Raw genomic sequence first — 13,186 nt, 5'->3', positions numbered from 1 at the left:
TTACTTGCACTCAGAGAAATGATGTTCCACAACCCATACCACTGTCTGGTGCTTGCATGTGTGGGAAGCTAAACATGTTTTTCCATGCAGCCCCCACGAGAAGACCTGATGGGTTTGTAATGCGCTGGGCACTGGTGTGGGGAACAGACCCTTCACGCGTTCTCACTTCTTTGTGGCAGGCGTGAATATCACTTACGTTATCGTTTCATTGGGGGAGACTTCAATTTTGTTCCTAGAGCAACTCTTCAAACAGGGCAGTCGCCCTACATGGTATTTTAAAGGACAGCCCAGTTACTGGAGTGTAAATTAATAAAGCAGGTTGTTGGCATCTAAAGAGAAAGCTAATGTCCTTGCTCCCTCTTCATCTGGTTCACCCGTGGTACTGTCACTTACGAGTGGTTCCCCAAAATTTCATCGAGGTTGATGTCTTTCATCCAGTCATCATTACCAGGTTCGGTTTTCAGTAAAGAATCTATAAAGTCTGAGTCACTGTTGAGTGCAGGTCCTATACTGTCACCTTGCTGGTTCAGAAAGTCAAATGCTAGGTCATTACCATGGTCACTTCCTTGGTAAGCCCGAGAGTTTTGGTTGGTAGATGTGAAACTGGTTGATGGCAGAGATGACGGAGGTGTCATACTTGTTCCTGGCTGATTCAAGGTAGGCACAGTCTGTCCTCTCAGCTGGTTAGGTCTTATGCTGAGACCTCGTAGTGAGCCAGCAGATTGTCCATTTAGAGTCTGGTGCATTTGGTTTGGAGGAGGCCTCATTTGGACTCCCGCTGTTAACTGATTAGGAGGTGCCAATGCACGCTGAGGAAAATGCTGGGTGCCTACGTTGCGTTGCAAAGACTGGTTAGAATATGGAGTGCCGGTGGGGAAACGGACCCCTGTGGGTTTCAGTGCATCCTGCTGCTTCACCGCAGCTTCTTGCGGGGCCCAGTTCTGGGCAGTGGCAGTAGCCGTGATCATCACATTGGCCGGCCTTTGTGCGGGGATACCTGTGGCTCCGTGGTTCAAGCTTGGCCTTACTTGCTGCGAGTTGACCACTGACCCCGTCCCAAAAGCTGCTACGTTGTTCCCCTGTGTCATGGTTTGCTGTCGAGACATCATGGGGTTATTCTGACTGGGCAGGACTTGATTTTGGTTTCTGTGTGGCTGCATTTGGTTCATTCCTGTAGTCACGTTGTATGCGCTTGGTTGGTTGCAAGGAAGGTTTCCGTAGCAGCCCATACTCCGAGCAGCAGGAACAGAAGGCATTCGGGTCCCAGAGGGGGTGGACATGAGGCTGGAACTCTGGGGCATGATGCTATGAGTGGAAATTGGGTTGGATAAGGACATGTTGGAGCTCATACTCACAGCTGGTGAACCACCTGGAAAGGAGAAAACAGAAGTGTTAAAACAAACATGAGTGCATCAATGCATGGTATCATTCAAATATGAACAGGTTAGAAATGCAGTTTTCTAGCAGCAGAATTTCTTGAAGAAGATATTTTGCTCTTAAGAGGACTTGCGTGAACCTGCTTATGGCCTTAAAGATGCCTATCATCCAAAGGGTGGTTTGGTCTATATGAAGCCATTGGTGGTCTTTCCGTCCCTTCAGAGGACACCAAATAAGCCAAAAATGGTGCTCATTGTAAGAGAAATACTGGAGCAGGGAAGAACCATTGGGCAGGAGAGAAGACTTTTCTGCCCTTTTTTTACAGAAGCATCAGTTATCTACCATTCATGGCTAATTCTGCCCAGCGAAGGATTTTCCTGTACCTGACGTCTACCAATGAATCACAAGAAGAGAGGTTTCCCTTCTCTTCAGACCCCAAACCTCGACACAAGCTCACTTCTGTGGCATATTTGTGGCTATTTTGAAGGCACAATAAGTAATTTATGTAATGTAGGCTGATTGCAATGCAAGTCTCTGTATTAATCCCTGAGAGATTGCTTGAAGAAGACCAAATGTTTTCTAAACACACTCAGTGTAGATGGCTGTGTGAGACTCCTCCTCTGCACATATCAAGCAGCTCCACCGCTTAATTTCCCTCGCTACTGTTGTTTCCAGTGCAAGTCTTCCAAGAAGTGCTGCTAGAAGTTGGGTTCAAGGCAAGCAAAAGGAGATGTTTCTCCACACAACTTGTGGGTCAGCCGAGGAAATCTTTGCCACATTGGTGCTGTACAAGTTCAATGCTCGTACCATGTTGTGTGGCTCCCAAACTGTGGGAAAAGCTGTCAAATGGGCTTGTCAAGGTACCACCACATTCTGGGAATTCCCTGAGCCTCTCCCAAAAAAGGAACGGAGGAACATATAGCCCTGGAACTTTGCTATTGCCAAGGTAGCAACTAATAGCAATTGTTGGACATGGGACACTGCCTTGGTTTGATCCTTTGTACTGCGTGGTTTAACCCCACTTGGTAACCAGGCATCACACAGCTTCTCGCTTACCCTTCCCCACCCCTGGTGGGATGGGGGAGAGAATTGGAAGGGGAAAAGAAAAGAAAAGAAAAAAAAGAAAAGAAAAGAAAAGAAAAGAAAAGAAAAGAAAAGAAAAGAAAAGAAAAGAAAAGAAAAGAAAAGAAAAGAAAAGAAAAGAAAAGAAAAGAAAAGAAAAGAAAAGAAAAGAAAAGAAAAGAAAAGAAAAGAAAAGAAAAGAAAAGAAAAGAAAAGAAAAGAAAAGAAAAGAAAAGAAAAGAAAAGAAAAGAAAAGAAAAGAAAAGAAAAGAAAAGAAAAGAAAAGAAATAAAATAGAAATAAAATAAAATAGAAATAAAATAAAATAGAAATAAAATAAAATAGAAATAAAATAAAAACAAAACAACAACAATGACAATACTACTACTACTATTGTAATGAAAAGGGAAACAACAAAAAGAAAGAAAGAAACAAAACCCAGGAAAAACAAGTGATGTTTTTGGTTGGCTCACCACCCGCCAACCAAAGCCCAGCCAGTCCCTGAGCAGCGATCGCTGCCTTCCTGGCCTGTATCAGCAATAGTGTGGCCAGCAGGAGCAGGGAAGTGATCGTGCCCCTGTACTCGGCACTGGTGAGGCTGCACCTCGAATCCTGTGTTCAGTTTTGGGCCCCTCACTACAAGAAGGACATTGAGGTGCTGGAGCATGTCCAGAGAAGGGCAACGAAGCTGGTGAGGGGTCTGGAGCACAAGTCTTGTGAGGAGCATCTGAGGGAACTGGTGTTGTTCAGTCTGGAGAAGAGGAGGCTGAGAGGAGACCTTATCACTCTACAACTACCTGAAAGGGGGTTGTGTTGAGGTGGGTGTTGGTCTCTTCTCCCTAATAACCAGCGATAGGACGAGAGGAAATGGCCTCAAGTTGCACCAGGGGAGGTTTAGATTGGATATTAGGAAAAATTTCTTTACTGAGAGAGTGGTCAAGCATTGGAACAGGCTGCCCAGGGAGGTGGTGGAGTCACCATCTCTGGAAGTGTTCAAAAAACGTGTGGATGTGGTGCTTCAGGACATGGTTTAGGGGTCAACGGTTGGACTTGATGATCTTAAAGGTCTTTTCCAACCTTAATGATTCTGTGATTTTGTGAACTCCCTCTAGTTTATATACTGAGCATGATGTTATATGGTATGGAATATCCCTTTGGCCAGTCTGGGTCAGCTGTCCTGGCTGTGTCCCCTCCCAGCTTCTTGTGCACCTCTCCGCTAGCGGAGCATGGGGAGCTGAAATGTCCTTGACTGAATGTAAGCACTGCTCAGCAACAACTAAAACTTCAGTGTGTTATCACATTATCCTCATACTAAGTCCAAAACACAGCACTACACCAGCTACCAGGAGGAAAATTAACTCTATCCCAGCTGAAACCAGGACACATACGTACAACAAAACCAGGCTGAATTTCACTAACTTTGTCTGACATCAAATCTTATTATATATTAGTCTGTGTGATTAATTTTATTAGTTGGTCCATCTTCAGTTCCTTCTTACTGAGCAGGTGCTTCAAGACTGTGACCATGCCTGCAGCGTTCTCCCAATACATCAGTCTCAGCGTGTGGCATGTTTTCCAGCTCTTCATTCCTGCTAAGGTCTTTTAAAAACTTGACAGTTTTCAACATTTGGTTTCAAGGCTGTACATCACAGCTGGTCACAATAGTAGCTCTTGCACATCTCCAACATGGATGTAAAGTAAGTTCTTTTTTTCTTGTTCAGCATCATCTCAGACTGTGTATGTCCTTTTGGTTGCAATCACACAGCCTGCTTATAGCAATATCTGGAGACCTATCAGCCATTTCCTTATGTGCCACGTTAATTTGTATCGCTCTGGTTTCCTAATCAAAATAGGCAGTACAAAGACACATGCTTTAAAAGACATTACCCAAACATCTATTACCTTTATCAATCAAAGTTGTGGTTTCATTGAAAAAAATAGCATGCTAGTTTGAAAAGATTCTTTTACATCAGCCCATGTTGCCTAACATTAATTATATTCCCTTCCTTCATTCTTTATTATTCAGGCTGTATCAGCTCCCCAGTATTTTTGCTGAGCTCTGCATTAGGTCACTAGCACTGTAATTACCTACTTACTCTTTTAATATTTGTCATGGCATTAGCAGTCTTCCTTCAAGTTTCAAGACTAAATAAAAAGTGACATTAAGAATTTGGAGAACGTCTCAGCCAGCTCTTCTAAAAGTCTTGAAGACAAATCATGCGCATACATATTTAAAAAGTCTATGTTTAGGAACAGCTGCTTGATATACTGTTCCTGTTGAAATTTCACCATAATGATGTTCAGTTCCCTCAGATTGGAACTGAAGAAAAAATTATCATATATTTCTGCCTGTTCTGCATTATTTTTATACATATGCTATTTCCATTTAGTAATGCATGCAAAGGATTCCTTTTTTTCTTAAGTACTTAAAAATAATCTCCTCCCAAATCGTGATTAACACTGAGTGTGACTACGCAACCAGAGTTGCTTGTTCCAAATCAATATAAACATAGATATCTAAATTAAGAAGCCCACTTTATCCTGGAAGGCAGGCTTTTCCACAAACTGGCTCTAAGCAGGAGACACTTGACTACAGAGAATCTAATTGTCCTAACAATTACACCGTCCTAGCTTAAGCACCTAAATTCAGCCCCCAAGCTGGGCAGTCCCTGGGACAGGAGATGCTATGAGGAGTCCCCCTGGTTCTACCCCCACAGGGACAACCAGCTTCTCCTCCATGTGCTCCCAGGGAGCCACCGAACTGAATTTAGCTCTGGAAACGAAGTCTCTTCACTTGCCGCTGGAATGAAGACCCTACCGGGGTGACCCTGCCAGCTGTTGAGCAGCCCCCAGGGCCACCATCGCACTTCCCTGCAAATGCCACGCTCTTTAAAGGGCATAAGTGGTTGGGATGTGGGTTGTACTTATTGTGCAAAAGACGAAGCTTCCTCTTTCTTTGTATTGCTATTTTGATCCTTTTATTTTTAATGCAAGTATTTTCCGTTCTGATTTCTTCCAGATGGGAAGAAATGTCTTCCCCGGCAGCGCTGCGTACAGCAGCCGGGCACCGCAGGCTGCGGCCATTCGGGGAAATGCCTTCACTGCCCCATTCACCTGCTCTCGTCTTGGGAATTTCTTGCCGTGACATGGCACTATGGGGAAAAGCATAGAGGAATAAAATGCTTAACCATGTGTCTCCAAGCCCCTATGTTATTGTATTTAAGTTTTTGTGTCTGCTTCCCTGACCTGAGCAAAGTTATTCCCAGTAAGAGGGAACAGATTCCCTGCTGTTAATCCCTTATGCAAGAGTTTCCTAACGGCTCCATCTGGTAGCTTTGCTGCGAGCTCCCAGCACAGCCCTTTCTCCCAGGCTCGCCTGAAGAGCTGCTCTCCTCCCTGGGCTCACTCAGCAGGGACTTGAGATTTGAATGGACAAGTGCTGCCAATCCCACATGTTTCAAACCCAGGAGATGAGACTCCAAATACCACGAGATTGGCAAAAAGTCCATCAGATTAAGAACAAAAAGAAGAGACACATAACAATGGCGATCTACTTATTTTGGAGCCTTTCACAGATGTGGCTATAGTGATTTCCATTTTCTCTCTCAGGCTAGAAATGGATTGGTTTTAAGTAAAAGCCAAGAATCTCAGTTAATCATTTGATTCCAGGAATGAGCCTTTAAACAACACAGCAAATCACAGGATTCCCCAGCAAACTGCCAGGGTTGCCAAAGCATTTCTTTTATGATTGCAGGAGGTACCAAGCCAGCAAGCAGGGCTCTTTCAGCCCTGTGGCATTGCCCGCACCATGGGTTATTACGCTGGCATCAGTGATGCTTGTGCAAATTTACTAAAGATGATAAACACTCAGGCCAGTAGAAAAGCAGCAATTTCCAGACTGCAGCAAGCTTATCGCTGCCAGAACTTGTAAACATAACAAAGGAGAGCATGAGCATCACCTGAGCAGCCCAGCTCGGCCCTTCCACGTGTAGCCGGGCTGTTGGTGCCACGACCAGCAGGTTGGGTAGAGGGCTGGCATGTGAGCAAGCTGCACTTGGGAACCCATTAAAAACATAATAGAAGCTGAAAAAGTTTTGCTGCAAAGCACAGGTAGTAAGGAAAGTAAGGGTTCAGATCTCTGGCTGAATCTGCAGAGCCAACAGTTGTGGAAAAATAAACTAACCAAAACATCTTTTTTTTCCTCAGAGTGTTGTAAACAAAGATATACCGGAAAGCCAAAGATCCTTTTTATACTTAAATACACAGACACTTTGCAGTATAAAGCATATCCTTTGATCCCATCTGCTGCATTTCCACCACCTCCTCTTTCTCCCCAGTGCCTTTCCCTTACTCTGCCTTTGCTCTCAGAGCAGCCTCCAGCTCACCAGCAAGGTGAAGAGCATGAAAAGCCAAACAGGCAGTCTTGTGCTCCCAAAACTAGAATCTCCAAGGACGTGAGGGCACAAGAGCAGAAACAAATGTGAAGTGCTGAAGTGTTGGGCATTTTCTGCCCCAGGCAGTTCTGGCTGAAAGCAGGGGCTTTCACCCTCCTGTTTGACTAAGCTGTTGAAATGCTGCTTGTAGAGCAGCACCGAGGCCATGACTGTGGCATATTAAACAGAACAAAAGTTCAAATGATCACACTGGTTGCCCATGATGGTGTCATAGGAGATACTTAAAAATCAGTATGAGGGTTCTCACGCTGTACATGAGCTGCCATTCAAATAGATAGATGGTTCTCACATCAGTCTCTGAAGCAAGATGTACCATGTACATGAGAGAAGTATCTGGATAGAGTGAAGTTGCACAGTCGAGAGGACACCTTTGTATCAAGTACTTGGGTGCGCTGCCTCAGGCAGTGCTAATGGGAGGGCCATCTCCTTCCCTGTGCTGGAGACATGCAGCATCAGTCTGGATGAACAACCAGCTGGTTCTCCAGACCATGTATCAGCACTTCTCAGTGGTAGTGGGCAGTAAGTAAATAGCACAGGAGAGCAGCAGTCATCCCTCACTGCCTCTGTGGCGATGTAAGTGGATACCCAGAAAATCAGACCCTTGTTATCAGTGCATGCATGGCTTTTCTGATGGTCTTCCAGCTGGAAGGAAGGAAGAAAACAGTTTCATTTAGTGCATGGGCACTTACCAGGATATTGGTTTGCTTGTTGCATGTTGACCACGTTCCTTCTTTGGTCTTTATAATCTGGTGGTGGTCGTGTCAAATGTCTGTTCAGCTGATCTTGTGGAGTGATTTTCTCCTAGAGGATTAGAGTAGAAATATATTAATTTGCTTTTCTTTATGCTTTCCTGGCTCCGTGTTTTGCCCGCCTCTTTCTTTTCTCAATACGTACAAAGCTGAAGTGTTCCTTCTTTTCACCCTGTCTGGTCCACAAGAGAGACAGCTGTGAGCCTGTGCCATCCCCCACTGTAATCTGTATGGAAACCTTTCTGCCGGTTGTATTGTGTTTGAGTCTGGTCTAACTTTCCTTAAAAGCACTGGGAGTTGCTCAGCCTCTGTGAACATTTGACCACTTCTGCACTGTAGTACAAAGTGTCCTCCGTCGTCTGCACCGTCTTGCTCACCATACTCATCAGACAGCAGGGTCTGATGGTTCCTCATGGCTCCCTGTCTGTCTGTGCAGCTGGGTTTGCTTCCAGAGAAAGCACAGAGACAGAGCAAACACCTGGGCCTAACTCAAACACACAACTGGGATGCAGCTGGGGAGCAATGAGTGTCCAGACCGGCAGCTGCCCCTTGGCTGCATCAATGGTCATCGGCCCATTTTGCCCACGCAGCCCTCTCAGCATGCACAGCTGGCAAAGAGCATTTCAGCTTGCCATTAAACATGCTTTGTCCCAGCCATCTCCAGCCCTCGCTCTCTCCTTCCTCCTGCACTGGAGGAGCTCCCACAAAAATCATCAAAACACATTGCACGTCCTCCCACGTGCCTCTCCTCACCAGGGGTGCCAGCAGGAGACATGGCCAAGGACGGTGCGGGGCTGGATGGTTTTCATGGCACTCACCATCGCCCTGTGCTTCCCCATACACACGCGTGGTGCTGTCCTTCCTCTTACACTGGGAGCGCAAGCACTGGGGGAAGGACAGCGCGCAAAGATTGCAGAAAAAGCTGATCAGTAGGGGACATTTTTTATTTTGCGCCCACAGGGACATGTCTCTGGTGAAAGGAAGACAGATATCCAAATCCTTGGACTGAAACCTGACTAATTGCCCTTCGTTCATAAAGACCTGGGAAGCGCGGGCACCGGAGCCGCTGCCAAACCTCTCAGCAGCAGCAGTGTGCCATGAGGTCTCCAAGAGTGTTACTGCCCGCCCATAAGCAACAACTCCTGGGGATATATGGCCCCATGGTAGGAAAACACGGCTTTGACCACCTCAGCCGCTGGCAAGTCATTGCTGGTGCACATGTGCCTCCCGGAGTAGTGCTTACTGGGCAGCTGCTGCACAAGCTTCATTCCTTCTCTGCAACGCGCCTGGGTTTCATGCTTGGTTGCTAGAATGGCTCCTCAGTTTGAAAAAGAGTCAGGCCCTATCCATCCAACAGATGGATATCTGTTGGATATCCATCAGAGTAATTTGGGGATCTTCTGCCTGACAACAGCATGCAAACAGACCTTCTTGTGAAAAATCTGCTTTTTCTTCTGCCAGGAGGACTTTAAAACACTGGGAGAAGAGTCTTTCTTGCAATATTTAGGCATTTTGTAATGGGGCATTTCCGTAATGCGCTCTGGGAATGAGGAGTCCGATTAAGATTTATAAGGCTTGTCTTAACATACTGCTTGACCTGAACCCTTGTGAAGAAGACAGACAAGTTATCTCCCAGGAAATCCTTGCAATACATGTAAAAACTGCAGGCAGACTTTGTGTGTCTTTCTATGAACATGATACAAAAGCAAATGCAAACTGATCAAAAAAATGCATTCTGTAGAGTGATTTTTTTTTTTTTTTCTTCACTATGAGGGTGGTGAGGCAGTGGAACAGGTTGCCCAAAGAAATTGTGGATGCCCAACACTGGAAGTGTTCAAGGCCAGGTTGGATGGGGCTTTGAGCAACCTAGTCTAGCGGAAGGTGTCTCTGCCCATAGCAGGGGGCTTGGAACTAGATGATCTTTAAGGTCCCTTCCAACCCAAACCATTCTATGATTCTATGATCTATGATTTTTAAGAGCTACATGAGCCATTAACCTTCTGTTCTGCTAAAACTTCTGACGGAAAATGGCCATGTTTTAAGCTGACTTGAAACTTCAGTTTTCTTCTGTGTAAATTAAAAAGTCAACAAATATTTCCCTCACAGGACAAAGGAAATCCTTAATTTCAAACTCAAGCTTTCTAATTGTGTTTTTTGGAATGGAAATTAATTTGTAAATAAAAAGGTATTCTCTACAAAAAACTGAATACTTTTTTTTTTAAAACGTCCCCACAAAACCATATATGTTTTTCCACTTCTGTGTTGTTCTTCAATTACTGAATAGCATTCACTAAATACGTCAGTATTTCTGACTCTACGTCTTTATGGAGAAAAGAAAGTTTTGAATTCAAAATGTCAGGCCAGCATTTACAGGTCTGCCCTGTAGGCCAAGAGATGCAGGTTGAAGTAAATGAGCCACAGGCTCAGGGTCTGCTGTCACTGCAGCCTGGGGGAAGCAAAGCAGGTGGTGGTGTCACCTCCATCCTTCCCCAGAACCCTCCCCGCAGCCCTTCCCTAGTTGCTGCAGGGCACCTGTGTTGCTTTCCGCCTGCCCCAAGGATGTGCCAAGCTCAGCTCCTCTTCCAGGGCTTCTCTGTTCTCCATGCTTTGGCAAGCAGGACTACCAAGGAACAGTGAATACGGGGATGCAGAGGGCACATGCTACTGCTCTGGGGAGCTGGAACTCCCCGCTGTTGCACTGGCTATGGCTGATGGGCCATGAAGCACCTTCAGCTGAGTCAGTTTGTGCAGTATAAATGACAATGCCAGTTTAGTGGAACAAAACCAGTGAGTTCTAGTGCTTATGACTCCCAACAAGACCACAAATATCGCCCACGCCTCATAAAATGACCAGTAACTCCCAACTGCTCTCTCAGATACCAAGAGAGAGAGAAGAACTGGCTACAAATATCTGGTAATGAATAAAGAAAAACAGAGAAAGGAGTAGTCATGTATGATCCCAGTCAAGCACACAAACTTGTGTTGAACGCTAAAATTGATGTACCTGATCCTTGTTTACACACAGGCACTTTGTACCGTGCTGCCTGGGTTGCAGACCCTGGAAGTCAACTTTCCTCGGTGGTCAAAGTAGTGTAGCCGTGCACCTTAGCTTATCTTGCAAAGAAAACCACTGACAGTATTCATATGCTTCAAGTTAAGCATATGCTTAGACCGTTCTCATAAAAAAACACAGTAGCTTGGGTACTTGAGTTGTTTCATATAAACTGAGGAAGGTTTCAAAAGGGCTTAGCGAAGTGCTGAAAAATATGAGGCACACTCTAGAAGGTCTAGGCATTGCCAAAATGACCTCAAAGTTTTGGGGGATTTCTTCCCCCTGTCTTAGCTTTCTTTTCTATTGTTTCTATGATAATCTTTTCCATGTAAAATAAAGAATTAGAAAACTTACGGCTTCTGCCAACATCTGCTGCTGTAGAAGGAGTTGTTTTTGCTCCATCATTTGCCGTTGCAGAGCCTGTTTCTTTTCCATCAGTTGCTGATTCAACATTGATTGCTGGGATGAGTTCATGTAACCACTTCCAGTGTTTGGATTTGAGCAAGAACTGGAGCTTGGAGTGGGGCCAGCTCCCTGGCCTACCACAGAGTGTTGATCCTGAAACAGAATAAATGGCTCTTGAAGGATGAAAATAATAACAAGCATCAAGAAAAGGAAATAATCTTTTCTATGCAATTAACTCAAATACAGGACACAGCCCGCAGACTCTCAGGACAAGTGACCGATACAAAGGCTTTGACAAAATAAGGGGATTGAGTAACTTCATCGTTTATGGAAGACTCTGAAAACGTGCCAGGTGGTTCCAGTGGAAAACCTCAGTCTTGTACCAGGAGCTTGGGAAACGTTAACAGAAGTAACAGAGCTGTTCTGGGGATCTTTCAGGAAACTTGCATCAGGTCGTATGGCAGTTTATTTGACCACAAGGGAACAAACTCAGCGTCTGCTGGTTCCTACCATCTGGCGAGCAGCAGCGAGAAGTTACAGACTCATTGGTAGAAGTGGCATCTATTCTTAGAAAATACAGAAGCGGTACGTTTCTACTTTGCAGCGGGGTGAACAGTGCCACTTTCATTCATCCCATCACTGCCCTGACAAGAGCAACCTCTCAGAGATTGCTAACTGACTCCCATTAGCAGCAGGATTAAATAGGCTTAGAGTTCATCAACTTCCTTGGTAAACCAAATGTGTAGCTGGGCAAGACTTTGAAGAGCACTTTAGGGTCTCCCTGGTCTTTGTGATGGATCTAGATCTGCTTCCTCTTCCCTGTGTGCAGCTTCATGAGGAAGGAGTGACAAAAAGTATCTCAGAAGGCAATGGGGAAGGTACCTGGGGATTCAAACTATGCACGTACAGGATGAGAATGAACATGGGATGACAATATGCTGCTCGTTTTCTTTTCCCATGGTTTCCCTTGGCAGCAATCTCTTTTCTGTCTACTTGCTCCACCAGTCTCTGGTACTTGGGCCTTTACCAAATGTAGGAGATAGCTTTCTTGGTCGACACACAAAAATACTCAGCCTGTGCTGGATCACTTGACAGTCAGGTATTCCTTAGCTGCCCAGCTACAAAGAAAATAGGATACACTGGTGAGGTCACACCAGTCATGAGAACCATCAGTTCTCTGACTCCACTTTGTTGCAATTCACCATACGAACCCAACCACATAATCCTGTATAACCTAATATGCGGCTGCATTTTTGCCCTGCAGCACAGGAATCCACAGCTGGAGTCTGATGCACCCTATTATCCAGCGGTTCTCTCAATACTGAAGTGTAGTATCAGGGTCTGGTTTACTACCTAGGTAAAGCCCTGCTCCATGGTCATCGCCTTCCATGGCATCCAGGGAAATACGGACTGACCACCAGTGAAACAAGGGCCAGCCAGGTGTAGCCTACCCATGCCCTGAAGACCATGGACCACTGATGCTCATCGCTTTGCAAATTCCAGCAATGTTCATTTCTGTGCTTTAGCTTTGGCAATGCCGCCCCCCTCCCCGAATAACACACACACACACACACCCCCCCCAAGCTAATCCAACTTATCTTTCTACCATCTGGCACGGAAGAAACACAGTGATTGTTATGGGTATTTCTATTTTAAAATAATCCTGTGGTTTTTAGATGGGGCCACGTGAGTGCATAGCTAGCTAGATAAAGTATTTGACGTCTCTTACTGAAATAAAAACCGTGACTTTCTTCTGGAGCCACCTGCAGCCCCCAAGGCAGTATTACAAACCCACCCTTCCAAATTTATTGGGCTCTTACACAATTATATCCTGCACACTTTCTTTCAGTTCCAGAAGGAATCCAGGATTGCTCGGCACTGCCACATTTTTCAGCCCTTATGTTAGCTGTGAGATAGAAAATACCTCCTCTCAACAGACTCGCTTGCCAAGTTGTTGCGCAAACTTTTTTGTCTTTCTTAAAATATTTTGAAAAGAAAAATATGTTACAATAAATTGGCTTTGACTTCTATATTCAAATGACAACTCTAGCTTGAACCCAGCCACATGTTACATCCATTAATAGAAT

The 13,186-nt window shown here is 45.1% G+C and overlaps 1 protein-coding gene across 1 annotated transcript in view; it reads right to left on the bottom strand.

Moving 5' to 3' along the window:
- Positions 1-389: 389 nt before the first annotated feature.
- MAML2 (mastermind like transcriptional coactivator 2) overlaps positions 390-13,186 on the bottom strand; it is a gene marked incomplete at both ends in the record, with an annotated part of 218,356 nt that continues 205,559 nt past the window's right edge. The window contains 3 exons of the mRNA XM_082013905.1: positions 390-1,369; positions 7,583-7,694; positions 11,049-11,252. Of these exons, the coding sequence (XP_081870031.1) occupies positions 390-1,369; positions 7,583-7,694; positions 11,049-11,252 (1,296 nt within the window). The remainder of the gene's footprint in view (positions 1,370-7,582; positions 7,695-11,048; positions 11,253-13,186) is intronic.

Source organism: Phaethon aethereus (genome assembly GCF_964289735.1).
Source record: "Phaethon aethereus genome assembly, chromosome: 1".
Lineage (NCBI taxonomy): Eukaryota > Metazoa > Chordata > Aves > Phaethontiformes > Phaethontidae > Phaethon > Phaethon aethereus.
The sequence above is the reverse complement of the archived record's forward strand: the minus strand, read 5'-3'. Positions and strand labels throughout refer to the sequence as shown.